This window comes from Canis aureus, chromosome 16 (genome assembly GCF_053574225.1).
Source record: "Canis aureus isolate CA01 chromosome 16, VMU_Caureus_v.1.0, whole genome shotgun sequence".
Taxonomy (NCBI): domain Eukaryota; kingdom Metazoa; phylum Chordata; class Mammalia; order Carnivora; family Canidae; genus Canis; species Canis aureus.
In genome coordinates, this window is record NC_135626.1 from 34,658,162 (window position 1) to 34,679,542 (window position 21,381).

Sequence of the window (21,381 nt, forward strand, 5' to 3'; positions counted from 1 at the left end):
CCTTATCAGGGGTAAGATCCAGGAAAGGAACAGGGGGCAGCACAGCTGTGAGTGAGTTAGCCAGCAGGTTCGGGAAGTTAGTAGAGCCCAAGGCACAGCCAGGGCAGAGGGTTTGCAAAGAAGAGTGACAGGGAGTAAGCGGAAGGCAGGGGTCACTCCCCTGGGACTACTGGCCCCCATGGCAGAGGCCACACCTTCAGCTGCTGTGGCCAGGCTGATCACTGGGTCCCGGTGGAACTAGAGAGGGTTAGTGGACATAGGCTCCACAGGTGGTCGACAGGAGCACAGCGGGTACGGGAGGCTGAGCGGTCCCTTAGTGCTGACCTGATCAGCCAGTGACTCCATCCCTCTCTTTACCTGGAAGCTGGGCTGGACCCAGGTGTCCGGTCAGGCCATTCCCGATATCCACTGACTCTTCCCTTCTGCCTTTCCCTGGGGTCTGGCTGGCCCCCTCCTCTGGGAGTAGCACAGAGTGGGAGTGGTGCTGGCGTGGAGGTGTGATGCAGGGGCAGGGGTGGGGGGAGTTGATTCTAGCTGCCCCAGGCTAGGGGTTGTGACTTCATACCCATCAAACGGTTGGGTAGACCATGCATCATCATCGCCATCCCCTGGCAACTAATTGGAAATGCAGATGTTCAGGTCCTACCTTTTAGGTCCTACCACAGACCATTCCATGAGAATTTCTAGGGCAGTGCTCAGGAATCTGTGTTTTACTGTTTTTCAGGTGATTATTAAGCACACAAGTTTGAAAAGCTCTACTAGAGACCACACAGAACACCAGGTTTGGGAAAGAGAGATATGGAATGGTATAAGCTCCTGTTAGGGGTCTCTGAGTCTTTATTACCTGCTGAAAGGTAAGACCCAAAATTGTCATCAGGGTACGTGTCCGTTTGTGCCAATGGGAGCGTGGTGGAATGTGCCCAGAATGGGGATGTGGTGTGAAGGTAATAAAGATGTTGGGCATTAAGTGGGTGTATTGGGAGGAGATCTTGTGGCCAAGAGAGTCTTAGTGTGTTAATTCCTGGTGTGGAGAAGCCTCTATGGGCCATCCCCATGCTAGGGTGATATTGGGGTAAATGTGTATGTATGGACACTTCAGTCAACAGACCAGGTGACCCCATAAGGGAAAAGCTGAAGCTACTTCTTCCTACCCTCGCCTCATCCCTAACACATCAGGAATTTACGTACAGCCTGACACAGAGACATGGGACCCAGGCAATCCAGACACGAACCAGCTGGAGCTTCCTGAGCCCCCAGACAGATGGTCTCTCCAAACACCATAGCTCAGCACCATGGGGACAAGAGACATCGATCCTCAGGGATGGCCCCCCATACTGAGGCTCAGGGGTTCCCTGAGCCCCCACAGGTCAGACAGCCCAACCCCTAGAGGGCAGTGTCTGCAGGAGTCTGGCTTCTGGGGGAGCCCAGATTAGTGGGGAAAGGTATAGCCCAGTGGTTCCCAGCCTCAAGTCCCAAGTCCTCTGCAGCCTAAGAAGGCAGCCATGTGGGGGTCCTGAGGTTCTTTTCAATATTTCTAAAAGTGTAAAGAAATCATACCCATGCCTACATTAAGACCCCACAGACTAATTTAATGGCAAAATGGTCTTTCTTTGCTATCATTCTGTGTGAAACCTTCTGCAGCTCAGAAGCTCTGGTTAGCAATTAGATGTGCCTTTGATTAGCAAAAGCAGTGAAACAAAGTCATTACTTCAAAGGCCGACTCTTAGAATGTGGGGTCTGCTGGAGGAAACGATAAGGGGTGCCCTTGGGGACGAACAGATTGGAAACCACCTGGCCAAGCCATCGGAGGGTGGAATGAGGCCCCACAGCCCTGTTACAGGCTCCCTGAGCCTCGGACCCTCTGCCTGGGGGCCGTGTTGGGGGAGCAGCGGCCAGAGGACCAGGGGAGGACGAGCAGGACCAGAGCCTTTGCAGGGACACGGCTCTCAAAGACAAGGACCCAACTCACCCCCAAATCTTTGGCTTTTTGTGGGGAGAAGCTTGTGGCTAACTCAGGCCTTCGATCCCCAGCCCTGCTGTTTGTAGCGATGACGTGGCCACCGCGATTACTTGACTATTAATGAACCTGTTCAATTATTCATTGTTACATTTTTAAAACAAATCCTTTTCCTCTCTGCTCCTCTCATCCCACTTGCTTGGATCAAAGTCTCCCCTTCAGACAAAAGGAGACGGGAGAGATTTGCAGCTCTAATAATTGAACGGTGTGACACGGAGGAGGAGTGGGAACAGGCAGCAGGGGGATGGGCAGCTTGGCCCTTGGAAGCCCTGTGCGAGAAGGAAGGTCCTCCATGAGGTGTGGGAGGAAGGGGTTTGCAAGGCCCTCACCTCCCGTCTGGCGTAGCATAGGCCTAGAGGGTGACACAGAGCCTGGCGCCCCAGGGACCCTCACTCCCTCACCCCAAGAGGATGGAATCAATGAGCCAAGGAGGGGAGAGCAAAGAGGACATCCCAGCACGCATGAGGCGGGCCTGGGGGCAGGTAGGGCATGACTGCCCCCGGGCCTCGCCCTGGAACCCATAACCCCAGACGCAGTACCTGGCGCCGCGCTGGATGAGCTGCCGGAAGCAATTACATCGTCCAGCATTAGATCTAAAAGAACGAAACACGACATTGGTCACTGGCCGGACCAGGTGGGCTGGGCAGGGCCCCCCTCTAAGCAGCTCGCTCCCCCTCGGCTCCAACCCTCACTCTGCCTTTGAGTGGGGTGCCCTGAGCATGGGTGGCTAGTCCTGAGTGTCCAGCCCCAAACTCGGGGCCCAGGGCACTTGAGGAAGATGAGTAATTGGGCCAGCTCATCAGGGTCACAGGGACAGGGAGATGGAGGCTTGGGGAGGAGCAGGCAGCCTGTCATCAGAACAGATGTCCACTCCTACCCACGCCTGGGCCTGGGCAGCACCTGAGATAGCTCCAGACCCCAGAAGGGGAGCCAGCTGGTCAGGCAGGGCCACAAGTGCCTCCTGCCAAAAGAATTCCATCTGGAGAGGCCCCGGCCGAGAAGGCAGACTGTAAGGAGGGGTGGGGCGGATGGAGCAGGGGTGGGAGCGTGGCTGCTGGGGGTAGTGCGCCTGCTTAGCTTCAGACATCCACAGGGAGAGCCCAGATGGGGCCCCTACCCCAGAGTTGAGCAGAGGGCCTGGGGTGCAGGTGTTGAGGATGTGGGATGTGGAGAACAGCACCCACCGTTGCCCAGAGGCCAGTATCTCCTTGCCATCCATCCTGAGGTCTTACCCCACCTCCCCTGGCACAGGGAGCACAGGCTCTGTCCACCCCTACCCCCTCTCCGGCCATCCCCCCATCGCTCCAGGTACCCCCCACAGGTAGCAGGAGATGGAGCAGGGGCAGAGCGGAAGGAAGGGCACCGCGGCCCCTAACCCATTTGTTGGTACTCACATTTCAACAAACCAAAGGGAAAACTCAGAGCACTGCACACATCTTATTGGCGTGAAGAAGACGGTTTGTGAAAGGGTAGAGAGAAGGGAACCCCGTAGACCAAACAGAGACAGACACACAAAGGCTCAGAGAAACCCACACAGAAAGATACTCAGCAAGACGTGGGCAGTGATTGAGAGTCTCAGAGAGTACTAAGTACCAGACAGACAGACAGGGATCCTGAAGACAGGGAGACAGGTGCAGACACACCTGGAGAAACAAAACCTGTTCCTCCTCTTGCATCCTTCCTGGAATCTGTGTCTTTTCCCTTAGTCTTGGCCCACCCCTGGCACATGAGCATGAGGAAGTTAGGATGGGGGGGGCCTCCCCCAACCAAGGCCATGAGATATTGGAGATCCCAGGTGAGGGGGCTAAGGCCAGAGAGTCGTGAGCTTAGAGTTCCTATAACTTCATACCTTCCCTGAGAGATCTTCCCCCCCACACCCCCACCGGCTTGGCAAAAAAAAAAAAAAGATAGCCAGGAAGCTAGGGACTTTTGCTGGAGATAGGGAGAGAGACTGGGTCTGGGGTTCTCTCATGCCACTTGTTGATTTGTAGACTCTGCTGAGGCCCTTGCTCAGCAGCTACGGACACTAGGCAGGCACAGGTTCAAGATTCTTGCTCCCCAATCCTGGGGGGGAAGGTGAGTCTGGCACCTGGGCCAGTTCCTGGGTCTCCGGACACCGGCAAGTGGCAAAGTAGCATGATTCTCATCCCATGAGCTCCTCTGAGAGGGCAGCTGGGAGAGGTCGTGCATCAACTTCCACCTGGCATCATCCGAGGAGTATGATGCTGAGACCTGGGGAGCCCCGCGGGGTGGGGTCGCCCCCCTCCCCCACGGAGCTGAACTGGTCTGCTTCATGCGTGCTCTAAAGGCTGACATGCTTTTAGGGGAAGGAGGTGGGGAGGGGGGTGGGAGCATCTTCTCCCTGCCCCCAGCCCCAGCCCCTGGTCCCCTGCAGTCACAAGGCCAAGGTCAAGCACGACTCAGAGAGATGTGGAAAGACTACCGACCAGCCATCTGCTTCTCCTTACTCCTTCTCTTTTTCTCCAGTCTCCGCAGACGTTTCTCCTCTCGCCGCCGGGCCTCCTCCTCCTCCTGGTGCTGCCGACACTTGTGAAAGTTCTCCACCACCACACCCACAAACATGTTCAGGACAAAGAAGGCCACAATGAGCAGGAATGAGATGAAGTACAGCAGCATCCAGGGGTTGTGGTTCATGATGGGCTGGTGGGGACCAGGAAGGACAAGGGGAGGAGGCATCAGCCCGAGGAGGCAGAAGACCCAACTGTCTCAGGTGCTGCCCCACAGCCTGGTTCCCTCCGACATGGTCTGCAGACTTAGTCAGCTACAGGGCCCCAGCAGGTGATATAAATGAGGAATGTGGGTTTGGTGTTAGACAGTAGGGAGGGGTAGCAACTGTGGCAAAGTGGAGAGTAGGTATTGTCTCCCAAAGGGGCAGCTGCTTCCATGTTCCAGTAACTCCTGCCCTGAAGGAATGCAAGCCCTATGTTCCCAGATCCTTCGACTAATCCTGAGCAGGCCCGGTTCTGGATTATCACATGCAATCCACCAATTTTTTTAAATGTTTGCCACTACTCAAAAAAGTGTAAACACGTGGCAATCCAATAAAACACACCGGGATTTGGCTCTCAGGCTACAGGTCAAAGCCTCTGCTATACGGAGTGATGCTTCTTTGATGGCATTTTGCCAGGTAGCCCCACCCTCTCCCTGTCCAATGCCTGTACCCTGTTATGCCTAGAGAGACCTAAGTCCAAAGGTGGATCGTGCCCACCCCGGCCCTACCTGTTGGTCCACACCCACGGCGTCCAGCCCGTCGTACATGATGTCCACCCAGCCGTCCTTGGAGGCCAGTACGAACAGGGACATCAGGGCCTTGGGAGAGGGGAGGAGAAACCATCTGAAACCTAGGATATGTGGCCAAAGCACCCATCACCTGTCCCCAAAGCACCTCCTGACAGCAGCTCAGGGGACCCTAGCCTTTCAGAGCTCAGGGCTGAGTCACACTCCAGGCCCTTACGAGAGCTCTCTGCCCCAGGGCTCTGTGGCTGGTGTGAAGCCAGAGGAGCCATGGAAGATGATCAAGCCCTCTGACCCTGGCCAAGCGGAGCAAGGAACACTCGAGCTCTGGAAATCCAGAGAGCAAAACCACTCTGGGTCTGGGAAACAAACTAGCAAAAGCAAGTGAACGATGTCATGTTCTACATTGCTCTGCGTTGGCAGATATGGAGGAAGAGAAGGCGCTGCCTCGACAAGATACATGTGCCCTGTCCCTCACTAAGCAGACACACACATCATCTCATTGTGCCCTGACACGACCCTCCACAGAGATGCCAGGATGGCCCATTCACCGTTGACGAAGCTGAGGCCCTGGCAAGTGAGCTGCCCTGCATGCATCGTCATGCAGGGACTCGTGTCCTCTCCAGACTCTTGCTGCCGCCAGCCCCACCCCCACCTGGGAGCATGGAGCTCACCTGGCCGAGGTTGTCAAAATTGTACTTGTGCCGGACCCATCGGTAACTGGCCTCGGTGCAGTCAGACTTGTTGGTGATGTTCCTGGTGTCCTCGCCCTGGCACACGAAGAACTTCCCTTTGAAGAGCTAGACACACACGCGTGCAGAGATGGAGCAAGTGAGCTGCGGCCGCAGGGAGCCCTGAACTTGTCAGCCCCACCACTCCCACACAAGCCCTGGGGCCTAAGAGCTCCAGGGACACCTCTGGGTGAGAACAGGGTGCGCCGGCCAGTCAGGGGAACGCTAACAGGTACCACCCCTGCAAATACTCCTTCCTCTGGGCTCCCGGGAGCAGGGACCCTAGGGAAGGAGGAAAGGTCAGCAGGGCAGGTGCTGGGGAAGGACAGAGGGAGGGGAATGGCCATTGATTTTCAACCAAGGGTAAGGCCACTGGTTCTTCAAGTGTGGTCCCTAGACCAGGAGCATTGGCATCATCTGGGAACATGCTAGAAATGCAAATTCTCAAGCCCACGCTAGACCCACTGTATTAGATGCTCTGGGGAAGAGGCCAGGTGTCCTGGTTTAATGGTGGGGGCAGGCTAGGTATTATCAACTCCACTTTACAGGAGTAAATTCACTCACTAAGGTTGAATAGCCAGTAGGTGGCAGAAAGGGGGCTTGAACTCAGGTATTTCTGACTAGAAAGCTCACCCTCATTCCAGAACAGACCAGGCTATGACCATAGAGGGGAAGGTGTGGGAGGATCAGGAGTACCAGGAGCCCTGGGTAAACCTCTGAGGATGGACCTAAGTCCATGGAAGAGCCCAGGACTGGGCTCCCAGTGGTTCCCTCTGCTCATCCAAGCTGGCTAAAAGTGAGAGAAGGGGAAGGGGCCCTGGGCGTGCCAAGAGGCACCACACAGCTTTGGCAAAAGTACCCCAGCCTGGTCCCTGGGGCTAGAGAATTCTAGGAAACTGGGAACAGCCCTCTCCCCAGGGCAAAGAGGACACTCCAGGAAGCCAAGGGACGTGGGAGGGGCAGTAGCCACCCAGGAGTTCCCCTGTTGCCGCTGCCCAGACAGCCGTCTGTCTACCCTGAAGCTGAAACAGCTGGAGCCAGAGGGTTCTGGAAGGCTGGGCTGAAGGGGCTCCCCGGCTCCTGGGGGCGCCTGCTAAATCCTGCAGGCAGCTCCTGATCTTTTTTTCTTCCCTGGGCCAGAGGCCCAGTTTCCTGAGCAGCCCCCACTTCCTGCCTCGTCTGGGGTCTGCACCCTCCTGCCTGCCAGCTCGCCGCCGCCGCCGCCGCCGCTAACCTGGCCCAGCTGTCTGGGCCTTGGATCCCCCGGCCTGGCCTGGGGCCCACTCAGCTCAGGCAGGGAAGGAGGGGAGGGGATTCCGGGGCAGCCTGGGCCAGGGCAGCGTCTGCACTCCAGAGTGCAGGGTGTGAGCAGGCGGAACAGCAGTCTGCAGCTGCCGCAGGTCAGCAGCCTCTCAGAGGCCCTCGGCCCCTTTGGGGATCTCTTCTAGGCTCCTAGCTTTCTGCAAAACGCCCAGGAGGCAAAAGGGCCTGAGGCCTAGGGCCTCGAGGGAGGTGTCCCTGTTTATTCCTTTCTGGAATAAAAACTACAGCCGCAGCAGCTCAAGCCTCAGTAGCTAAGGGCCAAGAGGGAGGCCACTCCCTGGGTTTCCACCAACACGGGGGCCCCCAGATCCCCACAAACCTGCACCCCCAGGATGCCAAATATGATGAAGAAGGCACAACAAATGACCACGATGTTGCCGATGGGCTTCAGTGAGGACATCAGCGTTTCCACTACCAGCTTCAGCCCCTGGGCTCTGCTAATAACCCTAGGGAGGGAGGGAGCAGAACAAGAGGGGGCCCCTCAGCTCAGAAGCTCCCTTGTTCCCTGCCCTGCTGGCCCTGGCCCCCCATCTGGCTCTCTGGTCCCCACCCTGGACTCTGGCTTTCTGGGCTCCACGTGCAGAGCACTTCTTACACGGGATCACTGACTGACATGGGGACTGTGACCCCTAATCTTTCAAAACAGGATGTAGACACTCCCACCTCCCCCACCTTCCCCTCCCCTCCCAGATGTCAAACTATGACCTGATAGAGCTAGGGTGAGGACTCCACTCAAGGGAAGTAGAACCCTGGGATGCAATGTGTTGTGGGGACAGGGAGGTCAACTTGGAGGGGACATATAGGGTGCAGGCAAGGAGAGGAAGGAGGCAGGAGGTGACACCAGACCCCCCAGCCAGGGAGGTGTCACTAGTCAGTATTGTCATCTGTGACATGAGTAGGGAGGGGTGAGGGGTGATTGAGGGAGGGTCCCCTGAGAGAGTAGATTCCCTGCTAGGAATGTTACCCAGTGGGTGGTCCCTAAGAGGTGTGCAAAGATGGGGAAAGAAGTCTGTTATCTCATCAGGGAGGACTGTCACCCCCAACGGTACCACTCAAGGGAGAGCTCCCACTGAAGAATATGGGGGCCCTGCCTGTGGCCTCTTATGTGGTGGCCTGCCCAAGGTCAGGGGCATGTGGTGGAGGGGATGTGCCCAAGGAGGGAAATTCTGGGGCCATGGTTTAAGCCAAGTGATGCCAGGGTTCCCTGTGGGGGTCACAGGCAGGACGCAGGGGCTCGTGGGGCTTGCACTCCACTGTGGGCTTGTTGGGGGCGCCTCTGAGGATGACACTCAGCTGGGGCACACCTGAGTGGGCGCAGGGTCCGTAGCAGCCGCAGCACCCTCAACATGCCCAGGATCTTGGTGCCGCTGTCGGAGACCATGGACACCAGGATGTCGATGATGGAGATGAGCACCAGCAGCCCGTCGAGAACGTTCCAGCTGCTACGCAGGTACGCCTGCTCCCCGAAGCACCAGCCCAGCGCTACCACCTGGGGACGCCCGCTGCATCACTGTCGCCGCCGCCTCCCTGCGGTCCCCAGCCCTGTCTTCCAACAGGGGTCAATCTCTCCAGCCACCACCCTCCAGGAACCAGAGAGCCCCAAAGCAACACCGACCCCCCATCACCTTCACGGTCATCTCTGCCAGAAAGACTGCGGTAAAGATGTAATTGGAGAGGGTCAGGAAGATGCGCTCCTGCAAGAGACGGCAGGCAGGTATCACCCACTAGGACCCCCTTTCATGGGCCAGGGCTGCTCTGCACACAGAAGCTAGAAACCACCTCCAACATTTGACTCAGCAAAATGACCCCCACCTTCCCCAAAAAGGCAGACAATCTCCTCTCCTCAGACCTCTCTCTCTCTCTCTCTCTCTCTCTCTCTCTCTCACACACACACACACACACACACACACACAGCCAGCGCCCAGGCCCCCAGACTCACTTGCAGATCTGTGGACAGTCTCACCCTTGCTCCTGAACAGCACTGCCTCCCGCCCCCCGCATGGCCTGGAAGGAGAAACGTTCCCCCAACAGTGCTGTCATCTGAGTCCCATATCTCAGGCCCTCTCCTGATTCCCTTCTCGAAACTGGAGCAGGGTTTACCTTGATCCCTGATCCCCTCATCCTACTCTCTGCCCTTCTGCCAGCACTTGCTGTCCTGCTGTGTGGCCCAGAAATGCAGCCACAGGGCACACGACGAGCCTGAGTCCAGGCTCTGCATCCCCTGGCACCATAGTTATGGGTTGGGGCGGGGCAGGAAAGGAGGTGACCCAGTCCCCTGATGTCTGTAGACTAGGCCCATCCCTGGGTGGCCAAGAGAGCAGGTGGAGAGGTCTGGAGAGGCAACAGACAGAGTGTGTCAGAGAGAGAAACAGAGGAAGGGAGAGAGAGAAGCAGGCACATGGGTGGCTCAGCAGTTTAGTGCCTGCCTTTGGCCCAGGGTGTGATCTGGGAGGCCGGGGATTGAGTCCCATGTCGGGCTCCCTGCATGGAGCCTGCTTCTCCCTCTGCCTGTGTCTCTGCCTCTCTCTCTCTCTCTCTCTCTCTCTCTCTTTGTGTCTCTCATGAATAAATAAATTTTTAAAATATCTTTTAAAAAAAGTGAGGAACTGAGGGAAAGACTGGGGAAAAGATATGGTGACAGTGGTGGGGGGCCCTGAGGCAAGGCCTCAGGCAGATGGCAGACACAGGGTGGGGGGGCAATGTGACCAGCCACCCTTCCTCTACCCCACACAAGCCCTGGAGGTGGGGATCCCCTCACCCACCTATTCCCAGGCTGGCCTTCCATTCAAAAGGGTCCTCCATCCCCTCACCCTGGCCTGGCTGGAGCCCACTCTACTGAAGAATAGAAATTTAGGAGCACTGAAACCTGAACAGCAGTGTGGGGGCAGCGAGGATGGGTGGGGGGCCATTCCAGGCAAGTGAGGCAAGATGCTATGTGGGGCAAACATTGCCTGGGGTAGGAACTATGGTGCCCGGCTTGGAAGAGACAGCTGCCAAAACCAGTTGGGCCCATTTCAAAGAGGTTGGACCCTGGGGAACATGTCCAGATACTCAGGCCTCTGGCTCTTCTTCTCCTTCTAAGACAGACTAACAGGTTCACAACCAAGCAGAAGTGACCAATGTCCCCACTCACACCCCTAAAAACCTACTTGTCTGTGACCCAGCAGAACCAAGAGGAGCAAAGGGCAGCTCCCTCTCCCCCACTCTACATTGTCCGTGGTGTAGACTGGGCAGGGCATCTCCTCCATCAGCGCAGAGGTCATGGGCAAAACCCAGACCCTTTGCAGGGAGCAGGGGAAGCAAGACCACTTAGCCCAGCCGGGGCCACTCTTGCTGTTCGTATCACCCCAACACTCACGAAAATACACCTGGGCCCCACAGGTCTTAGGCTCCTAAGAATGTGCTGTCTGCAAATAGCTGGGATGCAACAGGGCTCACTTTTTACCCAGGTAAGGAGCAGGGCCCACTCCCCCAGCTGGGCTTTGCTGGGCTGCTGTATCACAGAAGGGAAATGGAGGCAGAGGCTGGGGAGGGTCACAGGAGGCAGCTCAGGGTGCCAGGTGCCAGGGAGGCCTAAAGGAAGTTCCTGGTTCCCTCCCTCCACGTCTCTCTGGGCCTCCTCGCCCAGCTTGCTGGCCCTATGAGTGCTAACCCAGGAGGGGGGCTGGCACCGAGCAGGCACTCAACAGCCACTGAGTTTAGTCTTTGGTGACTCACAGCACTGTGGGGGTCGATCTTGGGACGCTCCATGGCGATGGTGATGCAGTTGAGGAAGATGATGACAAGGACCACATGGTCAAACATCTTGTGGGTGATGATTCGGTGACATAAGAGGCGGAACCTGCTCGAAGACAAGCAAAGGCTGGGCAGGAGGCAAGCAGGGCAGTAGTGAGAGTCCCGGCCCCATAGCCCCTACCCCTCCTGGGCCCTTGCCGCCTGGGGCCCCTCTCTCACATGCCCCTACGCCAGGGGACACTTGTAGCATCCCCAGGATGGTGTCATGGAGGCGACGTCAGGGACCCTTGCTCACCTGGACTGAGGAGGGAAGATGTACGCGGACCAGGAATCACGCTCGCGGCAGCAGGCAGGCAGCCGGGCTCGGATCCACACTCTTATCCGCTCCCCTCTGCTCTGTAGAAACATCACGGGACTGGTGTGCAGGGCCAGGTCCCTCAGTTCCCTGAACCTGCCTGCCCTCGTCAGCAGCTCCATGGTCCTCACAGCCTGTCCAGCCCCTTCCACTTGGCTCAGCCCTCTGCCAGGCTTCTCTTTATTCCTGAGACCCTCATCTCCCCCTATGCTCCCTCCTGCCCCAAGTATCCCTCACTTCGTTCATCTCCTCCCTCTTCCCCTGCACCCCATCTTCCCTGCTCTCAGCTTTCTTTTTTTTTTTTTTTTTTAGATTTTATTTATTTGAGAGAGAGTGCACAAGTGAGAGAGAAAGAGAGAGCAGAGAGAGGGGGGAGAAGCAAGCTCTCTGCTGAGCAGGGAGCCTGATGTGGGGACTTGATACCAGAACCCAGGGATCATGACCTGAGCCAAAGGCAAGATGCTTAACTGGCTGAGCCACCCAGGCGCCCCAGGCTCTCTGCTCTTACCTCTCTGTCTCCTGCCCAGTCCCTCCCACCCTCCTGACTGGGCTTGGAAGCCATATCAATTATCAAACATTGTCCCCATCACAGTTCCAAGACACCCAGAACGGGGAAACCCTGGCCCTTTCTCCTCACATGCTAACCCCAGGGTCCTAGGTCCCTGTGCCCAACCCCCAGGGCTAAAGGGGGTGGTGTGCGGAGCCCGGGGGAGGGGTGACTGGGTAAGGGCGGTGTGATCAAGGCTTGTAATGAGGTCAAGATGACAGAGGGGGACAGGGGAGGGGATCAGTTTGGAGAGATGAGTGATGGGTATTTCTGAGTCATAGGGGGAGGCCCATGAAAGATTCATACACATCTGCCCGAAACCATCCATATCCACTAAGGACCGCAGAGCCGCAGCCCTGCAGCCCCACGGATGATGAGGATCTGGGGCTCAGGGGACGGACATCAGGAGGAAAGGCCATTTGGAGCTCAGCTACAGGGCTGGCACCCCCTTGAGATCCCTGGGGCATGATGGCAACTCCCTGAACCCCACAGAACTGAGAAGGGGTTGTCCAGCCCGGTGCCAGGTCAGGCACAGCTCGGCTCGCTCGGGGTCAGGGGTGAGAGGTCACTGTGCCACAGGGGCCTCACCAGGTTGCCCTCGTCATCGCCATCATCCCCATCCAGTGGGGGGTCGTCGGGCCGCAGGGCCCGGGCCAGGCGCCCCGAGGCCGACTTGCCGTTGCAGTCCTGGTGCTCAGAGGCTGAGCTGCGGCCACTGGCCGTGCGGTGCAGTCTGGGCACTTGCAGCGTGTCCGGCAGGTCGAAGGAGCTCTTGGCCTCCCGCTCCAGGGAGCCTCCATGGCGCCGGTCGCTGCCCGCTGGGCTGGCCCGCTCCTCTTCAGAGCTCTCCTCCTCATCCTGGCTCTCCCGACCCTCGCCGGACAACAGGGACCGCCGCTCCCCACTCGGGCTCCTCCGCTTCAGGCTGGGGGCTCGGCCCAGGCTGTTCCGGCTGGAGCGCCTGCTGGTCCAGCTGCTTGCTGCACTCCAGGGGCTGTGCGGAGTGCTGCGGGCGCTCGGCTGGGGGGCGAGCCAAGAAGAGGGTGGTCCCAACTGAGACCGCACAGTCCTGCACCCCCTCACATGCACCCTGTCTCCTGCGAGGCTGCCCAGCATCACATCAGGTATGAAAGTGTGAGCAGGAGCCCTGGACCAGACACCGGGGTTCAGATCACTTACTCCAACCAGCTGTATGACCCTGGGCAAGTTACTAAACCTCTCTGTGCCTCAGTTCCTTGTCTGTATAAGAGACATGACACTAGTACCTATTCCTCATTTAGTTGACTGGCTGTATAAAATGATGGCAGGAGCATGGGCCTTGACGTTGGCTCCTGGATTAAACTGCTGGCTCTGTCACCTGCTCACTGAAGAGCCTCCCACAAATCAGTTTGGCAATCTAAGACTCAGGACCCCATCTCTAAAATGGGGATAAGGATGATACCCACCTTATCCCCATCACAGGGGATGCCTACTTTATCCCCATCACAGGGCTGTGATGAGGATTCAATGCATTAGAACATTTCTGAGCAGTGTTTCTAGAATAGTGCCTCGTACAGTATCACTAACTGCATGGGGTTTGCTATTATTAAGATGAAGTATTAAGAAGATAAGGGCCCCCTCCCTTCCAATATGCAACGCAGAGGCTGAGTTTCACACAAGGTCATTGAGTTAAGAAACCTTGGAGTAGGATTAGAACACAGCTCTTCTGCCCCCAAGCCCAGGGCTCTCCACCTGGCTGTGCTACTAGCCCTGCTGACTGCCCAGGGGCTTGTCCAGGCTATGGCTTAGCGGCTGTCTCCTTGGGCTTGTCCACTTCCATCCTCTCTTCCCTCCTGACATCTGTACATCTCCCACTGTCCGGCACCCACATGCACCCCATACCGGTGACTTCATCTCATGGGCCGCCCCTGGCTCAGCAGACCCGCTGCTGCTGGTGCGGCGGGAGGCAGGGCCCAGCACCTCGGCCAGGCCAGTGCTGGAACTCTTGGGGAGCGACATGGGTGTGGCCGCCGTGTGGATGATAAGAGGTGGCAGCAGGTTCCTCCGCAGCTCTGGGTGCTCTCCCAGGGACACCACTGCTGGGGGGAGAGAGGGAGAGACCCCGGGTCTACTAGAGGCTGGGCCAGGGACAGGAGCCGCACCCCCAGCATAGATACTCACAGGCCAAGTGCTTCTTCCTGTCCCCATTGCCCTCCAGGCTGGGTGAGAAGAAATCTGGCTCTGATTCGGACTTGGTGGCATCTCCCTAGGGTGGGGGAGCAAAGGCCATCAGGGACCCTGCCGTGCAGGGGTTAGTGGGATGGATGGAGGTTTCCCTGTCTCCACACGCACACACCACATAGAGGCTATGGGAACCAGCAACCACGGCACGAGACATGCACTGGCGCAGGCCAGACCACCCAGGCGTGGGGCCCAGAGCCCTCCCAGGGCCCCCAACACCTCTGACTCCCACCAGCCACACCTCAGAGAAGGCCACAGCTAACCCCAGAGCCCACATCACAACCAGCCTGGCTGGGACTGGCTCCAGGAAGGGCTGAGGGGAGAAGGGAGAGTGAGCTGGGCAGGTGGGTGGCATAGGCCAGAGGGAGCTGGGGACCTAAGTGAAATGGTCACTATAGCCTGAATCCCAAAGGCCACTTGTACCCTCCGCTTTCCTTCCATGGCTGCCCTCCCCCGAGCCTCAGACCTGAGGGCCCCAGAAGGTGATTGAAAGACCCCAGACAGAGCAGCTCAGCCCAAGGAGGACATTTCAGGCCCTTTGCTTCTTCCTCTCGTCTTCCCCAAGACCCCGCCCCTTCCCCTGTCCCCATTTGTACCTCTGTCCCTGTCTCAGGGGTACTTTTTCCTTCTTAGCAGGTCAGTAGGTTCCTCAGTAATTACACACTTCTCCTTAAGAAGTTATTAAGAAATACTTGATTGCTACTTTTGATAAGGACATAAATATTGCGTAATTGGCATCTCAGGGGATCATTTTCATTAACTCAGTTTACATCCCTAACGAGGCCTTTAATTATCTCGCAGGATCTCCAGGGGGCTGCTCGGGATGCACAGCACCATGGGGTCCCGCAGGAATCCTGGCTTCGGCCCGAAATTCCAGTGCCAGTGTAGGGAACGGCAGAGCACAGGCTCTGGCATGGGAGCCAGAGGAGGAACGTGCCCCCACCCCCCGCCCCGGATACCTGCTGGACCTCCCAGGTGGTCAAGGGGCCAGAGACTTGGAAGTGGACTAAGAGTCTGGTACATTCTGGCAAGAGGCATCTCCACCCTCACATCCTCCAAAGACTTGTCCTGAGCTGAGGCAGCTTGTGGGGTCTCCAATAGGGGCTCAGGGCAAGGGGGAGGGGAGAGAGATGGTGGAGCACGGTCTGCGGCCACGGAACCTGAGTCCACTGAAGCCTGATGACTCGGACTCCTCAGGGACCTCAGTGTAGACACGCACACGCGGTGTCCCACACACGTGCACACAGAGGATTCTAAGTCCCTTCCTTCTCCCGCCCCTCCACCGGTCCAGCGGGGGACAGGAACTGTGCCCTTTGCAGGCTGATGGGCCCAGAGGTAAGGAGGCTCTTCCTCTCAATGTCCTGGGTGGGGGGTGGGGGAAGGGACTTAAAATCGAAGCAAACCTCACAACACCAATGACCACCACAGCTACCACAGTTGCACAGCAGCTGAGCGTGAACACGAGCACAGAGACGCAGAGGCAGGGTGGAGGGGACACAGGGCACGGAGAGGGGAGGCATGCCGACTCATGATTGCGTACCTACCCCCTGGGAGTCGACAGGCAGCTGAATACAGCTTAACTGTCCACTCGCATCTTCCCGTTTGCTGATTTCCTACAGGGAGACGGGGAGGCAGGGGACGGGCGCTGGTCACAGGCGCTCGGGCTTTCAGACATCAGCAGTGTCGAAAGAGGATGAAGAAAAGGATAGTGCAAACCGGGCAGGGGTGGGAGAGGGACGAGACACTGCGGGGAGGGGCACAGGAGAAAGGGAACATAACGGCCTTCCAGAATTCAACCACAGGCCCTCAGGCCAGAATGAATCTGAAGGGTGGAGGGCAGAGGCCATGAAGATGGGCAAAAGGGCAGAGGGGGAGACTGAACCCCCCGATAATCCTAGAACACAGCTACCATTCACTGGAGGAGTGCCAGCCCTCCCGAAACTACCTTATTAATACCGGCTCGCCTCTCGCAAGCTGGGAAGGAAGCACCGATGCCATCTGAGAAGAGGTACCTGAGGCTTGGAGAAGCTAAGAGCACTGCCCCAAGGCATGCAGAGAGTAGGGGTCCATCTGGGCCTTGCACCTGAGTCTCCAGCTCACCTTTCACTGGCCCAGCACTGGCAGGGGGCTTGAGGGGAGTGGATAGGGAGGGTGGGAAGGAGGACAGGATGGAGCCAAAAGCTGGGAGGAGGCTGAAGGCCGGGAGCTGGAACAGGCCTCCCCAGGCCCACCCACTCGGCCTGGTCCCTCCAAAACAGACCAGGGCCAGCTGCTCCGACTGGGATGGGATATGACAAGTAACACTGGGATGACAGCTATGATGTTGTTTAATATCAATTAATGGCCTCACACAGGGCTTGCCGCCTGTTCATTTAATTAAGTGTGTGGATGATAAATATACAGGGATTCAGGGCACTGCTCCCCGCAAGTCAGGAAACCAACAGCTGAACCAGCCAGTCCCCTGGGCCTCCTCCCTCTTACCTCTTGGCAGGGTGGCAAGGCCAGCCAGGGGCTACCCTTGAGCCCTCCTGCTAGTGATGCCCAAGAAAATGGGGGCCGCCACTTCCTCTCCTGAGGTGGCTTGCCTCGTTGGTAAAAAAGCCGGACATCACGAGAGTTAAAAAGCAGCCTCTCCTGCCAGATTGTGGAGCTCCCCCAAAGCTACATGTGCAACCCCCTGAAACTTGTACAAGAGAGGGCAGGTGCTTCTGAAAGAGTCCGGGTCACTGGCATTGAGTGACTGGCCCTCCCCCACCACCCAGGTGTTGGCTTTCACACGCAGGACAGGGGGCAGCTGGTGAGGGCGCTCCAGGGCCATGCCACTGCCTCCCCGCCTGGACCAGGATTGATCTGGAAATCTGTTCTCCATCCCACCCCAGACCTGAAGCACCAAGTGCTGAGTGGGACCCTCCTCTACAGACACCTGTGCTCTGCCAGTGGAGGAGGCTGTGGCCCCGGACCCTAACCGCCCCCATCAGGCTGGGGCAGCCACAGGCCCCCAGCAGGGCCAGAGTGACCTGCCTTCCTTCCCAGCAGCAGACTTCACGGCTGCCTAGCAACCAGGCCGGCTGGCAGCACTGGATTTAACAAAGTGTTTGCGGAAAGGGGCGGTGGCGGGAAGGGGGCTGTCTGTTCCCGAATGGCCAGCCAGGGCCAGCCGAGGGGAGAGGGATAGGCTGGGGTCTCTTCCATTTCCTTCCTTGGAATTTCAAAGGAATTTCTCTGAGGACATCTTAACCGTCAGGAACAACGACGGTTTGGAAGGGGCTGCAGGACCCCCATCCCCACTCAGCTCCTCTTCCCACAAGCTGAGAGTGGTGGGTATCCACGGAGACTCTGGCTCTTATGAAAGAATGATGGCATCCTTTAACTTTTCAGGCCCCAGGGAACCCCCAAATATGTGCCTCATCCCCTGTGCACCAGAGGGCCAGCCATCCCCAAAGGCAGGGCCCGCCTCCCCCATTGCTGCCTTCGCTGCCACCCTGCGGGAGGAAACCCCATCACGGATCACTACAGACTGCGCGGCTGACAGCAGGGGAAGGCCGGTATGGGACAGATGCACTCGCACCCCATCAGCCCAGCTGGCCTACGGGGAACAGCCCTCCCTCGCAAGGCTGGGAAAGAGTTGGAAAATAGATTTTTGTTTTTCCACCGTGTGCTGAGTATTTATAGACCAGGCCGCAGCGGGAGTTTCCATCCGGGTCACCCAGAGAGAACTGGACCAAGAGCTTCTCTACGCCCAACCTGGAGCATTTCTAGGTTGGGTCAACCTGCCTGTGAAAGATGCCTGGAGGCTGGGCTGGTCTGGAGCTCGGCGGGGCGAGGGGCCGAGCCGAGAGAGAGGAACGGGGCACCACTCATCAGGCAGAAGCTGAGCCCAGGCACAGCAGGGGCAGGATCAATGCGAATCAATATTAATTGATGACGCTGCCTGTGACGAAGGTGATGGAGCCTGGGCTGGAAATAGGACGCTCATCTCTGCCATGCCTGCAGCTAATTGGGCTCATTTCTCACCCTGGGCAGCTTAGCCCTGCCCAGGCCCTGGTGGCATCCTCATCAGCTCAGCTGGAGCTCAGATGATTTGCACACATGCTTCCCCCACCCCTCGGCTCAGATGGGTCCCCTCCTGATGTCCCCGAGAGCACCTGTGTCCGGGATCCAGCTGCATCTTGTACCAACCTCTCCAGCTCCCTGGGGAAGGGTCTAACCAACTTTGATACCGAAACCCACTCGGCAGCTAATCTTGGCCCCAGGGAGCCCCCACAAACTCCCTGTCTCCCCAGTGCTGAGGGGCTGCCTGAGACCTGGAGCCTTCTGCCCTAGACAGCCCCCACCTCCACCACCAGCCTGACGGGCATTTTTTTTGAGACCTCCCAGCCCACCACAGCTGACTGCTGAGGGCAGGGGGTTACCTCCGCCTGGAAGCCCTCCACCAGAATGGCGACAAGCAGATTAAAGAGCACGTAGTTGCCAAAGGTCATGAGGGCAATGAAATAAAGGGCGGCCCAGGATGACGTGGAGGCCATTCCATTGTAGAGCACCTTGTTCCAGTCCTCCTGGGTCAGGATCTGCGGGCAGAGGCCAGGAGTCAGGGCTTTTACCCGGGCACCTCCCCCACCCCCATACTCCCCTGCCTGGTTACCCTGGCACCTGAAAGACGGTGACGATGGCCCAGAGCAAGGAGTCAAAATTCTTCCGGTCCGGCAGCGTGTCCCCGTCCCGCTCAGATGCAAATTTGCAGCCAAAGAGATGCATGCCCAGGATGCTGAAGACACAAGGAACCACAAGATGGGGGTCAGGGCAGCAGCACCCCTTTGCCCCTCAGGCCCTCCTCCCAACCGGCACGGATGCCGCACCTGCCCTCACCTGAAGATGAAGATGAAGAGCATGAGTAGCATGCAGAAGGTGGCCACGTTGTCCATGGTCTTCATGAGCACCACGAGCTGCCGCTGCAGTGCCGGCAGGAAGCGCACCAGCTTCAGCACCCGCATCAGGCGGAAGGTCCGCAGCACCGACAGGCCACCCCCCTGCTGGCCCACGATCTCCCACACGCTGCAAGGAGGGCAGGGAGCCTGAGCCCCTGCGTGCTCACCCTCCCCCATCCCTGCCTTTGAGAGGGCCTGGCTGCCCCTGGGGGCCCGGAAGAGCCAGCACAGCATGAGGAAGTAGGGCACAGGTGGGTCCCTGGGCCTCCAGACAGGAGCCCCTGAGATGGATGTAGGTGACAGCTCCAGCCCTCTCCACCCTCCAAGACCTGAAATCACATCCTGGCAGCGGAGAGCCCGCTCCCAAATCCTGGCCAGTGCAACGGCATCCAGTTATGGAATATCTGCTTTGTTCTCTTCTAATGAAATCTAAAGCCAATTCCAGAAAGCAATAAAGCAGCTCTCCTGGCCCCAGGCCTAGGGGCACGGAACACTTTCCTAGGGTCTTGGAAACCCTAAAGTAAGTTGCGGGTGTCTGAGATGGTTTCCAAGCACTTTGCAAGCAGGGACAGCTGCCGGGCCTCACACCTCCTGCAACTCCTCTGCAAAGTCTGATCCCCAATCTTCACTCACCCCAGGCCTGCACGGGGTCAAGGGCAAGAACTAGAGAGAGGACAGAGGACACTGCACAGGGGTCCAGCCAATGGAGATGCAAGGCCAAGTTCAGCCTGAGCGAGGTAGAGCTGAGAGAGGCTGGAATGGATCACCCTCCACTGAGGGAGTGGCAGGGCCTGTGGGTCAGGGGGGCCCTCTACTGCAGAGGAATAGGCTGTGTGGCTTTGCTCCCAAGCTCCCCTCCACCCCACCAACGGGCGTCCTTCAGATGAGAGGCGGTGGAGGGGCAGCTATACCTGATGACAACAATGACGCCATCGAAGATATTGTAGGGGTTCTTGATGTAGCCAAAGGGACCGTACACCAGCAGCTTCAGCAGCATCTCCAGGGCAAAGAGGCTGGTGAAGACGATGTTGCTAATTTCTAGGGCGTTGGTCAGCTCCTCGGGCTGGAGGGCAGGATGGAGTAAGAAGCAGCCAAGGCTCATCCCTGAGCCCCTCGGCCCCGTCCTCCCTAGCAGGGGGCCACGGGGAAAGGAGCAGCAGGAGTAGCAAGCTGGGGCTGGGCAGGCGGTGGGGGCCCACGGTGGTGCAGGAAGCTCAGGCTCCTGGGGAGGATCCTCCCCCAGACAGTCCATGAGGGACAGGCACTTAGGGGCAGCCACCACCCAAAATCCCAGCTCTGGGTCTCAAATCCCAGGGCCACAGGCTGGTGGGAAGCCCGTGCTGTAGGTCCTGCCCACCTCCTGCTAGGACCTCCGAGACCCAGCCTGTTCTGTGCTGCCATGTCAGCTCGGCAGGCCATGGCCAGCAGCACAACAATGCTGGCCGATGTCGGAGGGTGATCGCCAAGGCCCCACAATGCGTACCCAGACACCCAGCCACACGCAAAGTCACACGTGCTCTACAATTACTCTGTGGACTTGGCAGCCTTCTCCTGGACAACTGTTGGCTACGCTGCTTCCTTCCAGACACATGCATACACTGCACGCCCCCACACACTGCACACACAAACACGTGCACGCAGACACATGCACATATATGCACGCACGCGCATGCCCACATGCCGATGGGCAGAAGGGAGACTCCAAGAAGGGTTGTCATAGGCAAGGAGGTACCTGGAGCTGCTACCTGAGACTAGGACACCTGGGTTAATTTCCAGCCTATCCTGTCTACTCACTGTGTGGCCTTCAGCAAAATTCTCAACCTCTCTGGCCAAACATAAAACACTGGAGATAATTACTTCCATGCTTCTACCCAGGGTCTGAGACTGGGAGCAGGGGCACCTCCTAGAGAGGTCATCAGAAATGACAAACTTCTGCTGTTCCAGCTCACTCGTCACCTCTCTCCCTCCCTTCTGTCAGGATTAAGCGTCTACTGTATGCCTAGCAATGCATCAGACATTAAAGGAGCTGCAAAAACATGCCCACCATGCTTCCTGCCTCCCGGGAGCCCAGAGTCTCGCTGGAAACAGGTCGTACACAAAATAGCTGAATAACCACAAGAGGCCTTAGATACTTAGGTTCCAAAATAAATTATCCGGATGGTAAATCCAAGAGTCTAGGGAAGAGTCGGTGAGAGAGGAACACACTGGGAAAGCCTTAGGAGGCAGCCCTTGAAACAAACTCTGAAGGATAAATGGAGTCTCCCCATGGAGAG

General features: G+C 57.8%; 1 protein-coding gene across 27 annotated transcripts in view; it reads right to left on the bottom strand.

Annotated features, from left to right (window-relative positions):
* The window catches only part of CACNA1G (calcium voltage-gated channel subunit alpha1 G), a 63,395-nt gene that overhangs the window by 13,178 nt on the left and 28,836 nt on the right, over positions 1-21,381 (bottom strand). For 5 of the 27 annotated variants that reach the window (XM_077852736.1, XM_077852745.1, XM_077852743.1 and 2 more), the window contains exons 10-26: positions 20,020-20,171; positions 19,050-19,235; positions 18,834-18,948; positions 18,596-18,751; positions 15,728-15,796; positions 14,124-14,208; positions 13,845-14,041; positions 12,552-12,983; positions 11,357-11,457; positions 11,044-11,167; positions 8,952-9,020; positions 8,631-8,815; positions 7,646-7,772; positions 5,947-6,072; positions 5,258-5,347; positions 4,486-4,678; positions 2,557-2,610 (exon numbers count right to left, since the gene is read on the bottom strand). In XM_077852736.1, the coding sequence (XP_077708862.1) occupies positions 2,557-2,610; positions 4,486-4,678; positions 5,258-5,347; positions 5,947-6,072; positions 7,646-7,772; positions 8,631-8,815; positions 8,952-9,020; positions 11,044-11,167; positions 11,357-11,457; positions 12,552-12,983; positions 13,845-14,041; positions 14,124-14,208; positions 15,728-15,796; positions 18,596-18,751; positions 18,834-18,948; positions 19,050-19,235; positions 20,020-20,171 (2,461 nt within the window). Of the gene's footprint in view, positions 1-2,556; positions 2,611-4,464; positions 4,679-5,257; positions 5,348-5,946; positions 6,073-7,645; positions 7,773-8,630; positions 8,816-8,951; positions 9,021-11,043; positions 11,168-11,356; positions 11,458-12,551; positions 12,984-13,844; positions 14,042-14,123; positions 14,209-15,727; positions 15,797-18,595; positions 18,752-18,833; positions 18,949-19,049; positions 19,236-20,019; positions 20,172-21,381 lie in introns of all 27 variants that reach the window. The other 22 variants (XM_077852744.1, XM_077852733.1, XM_077852752.1 and 19 more) reach the window with 9 other exon arrangements.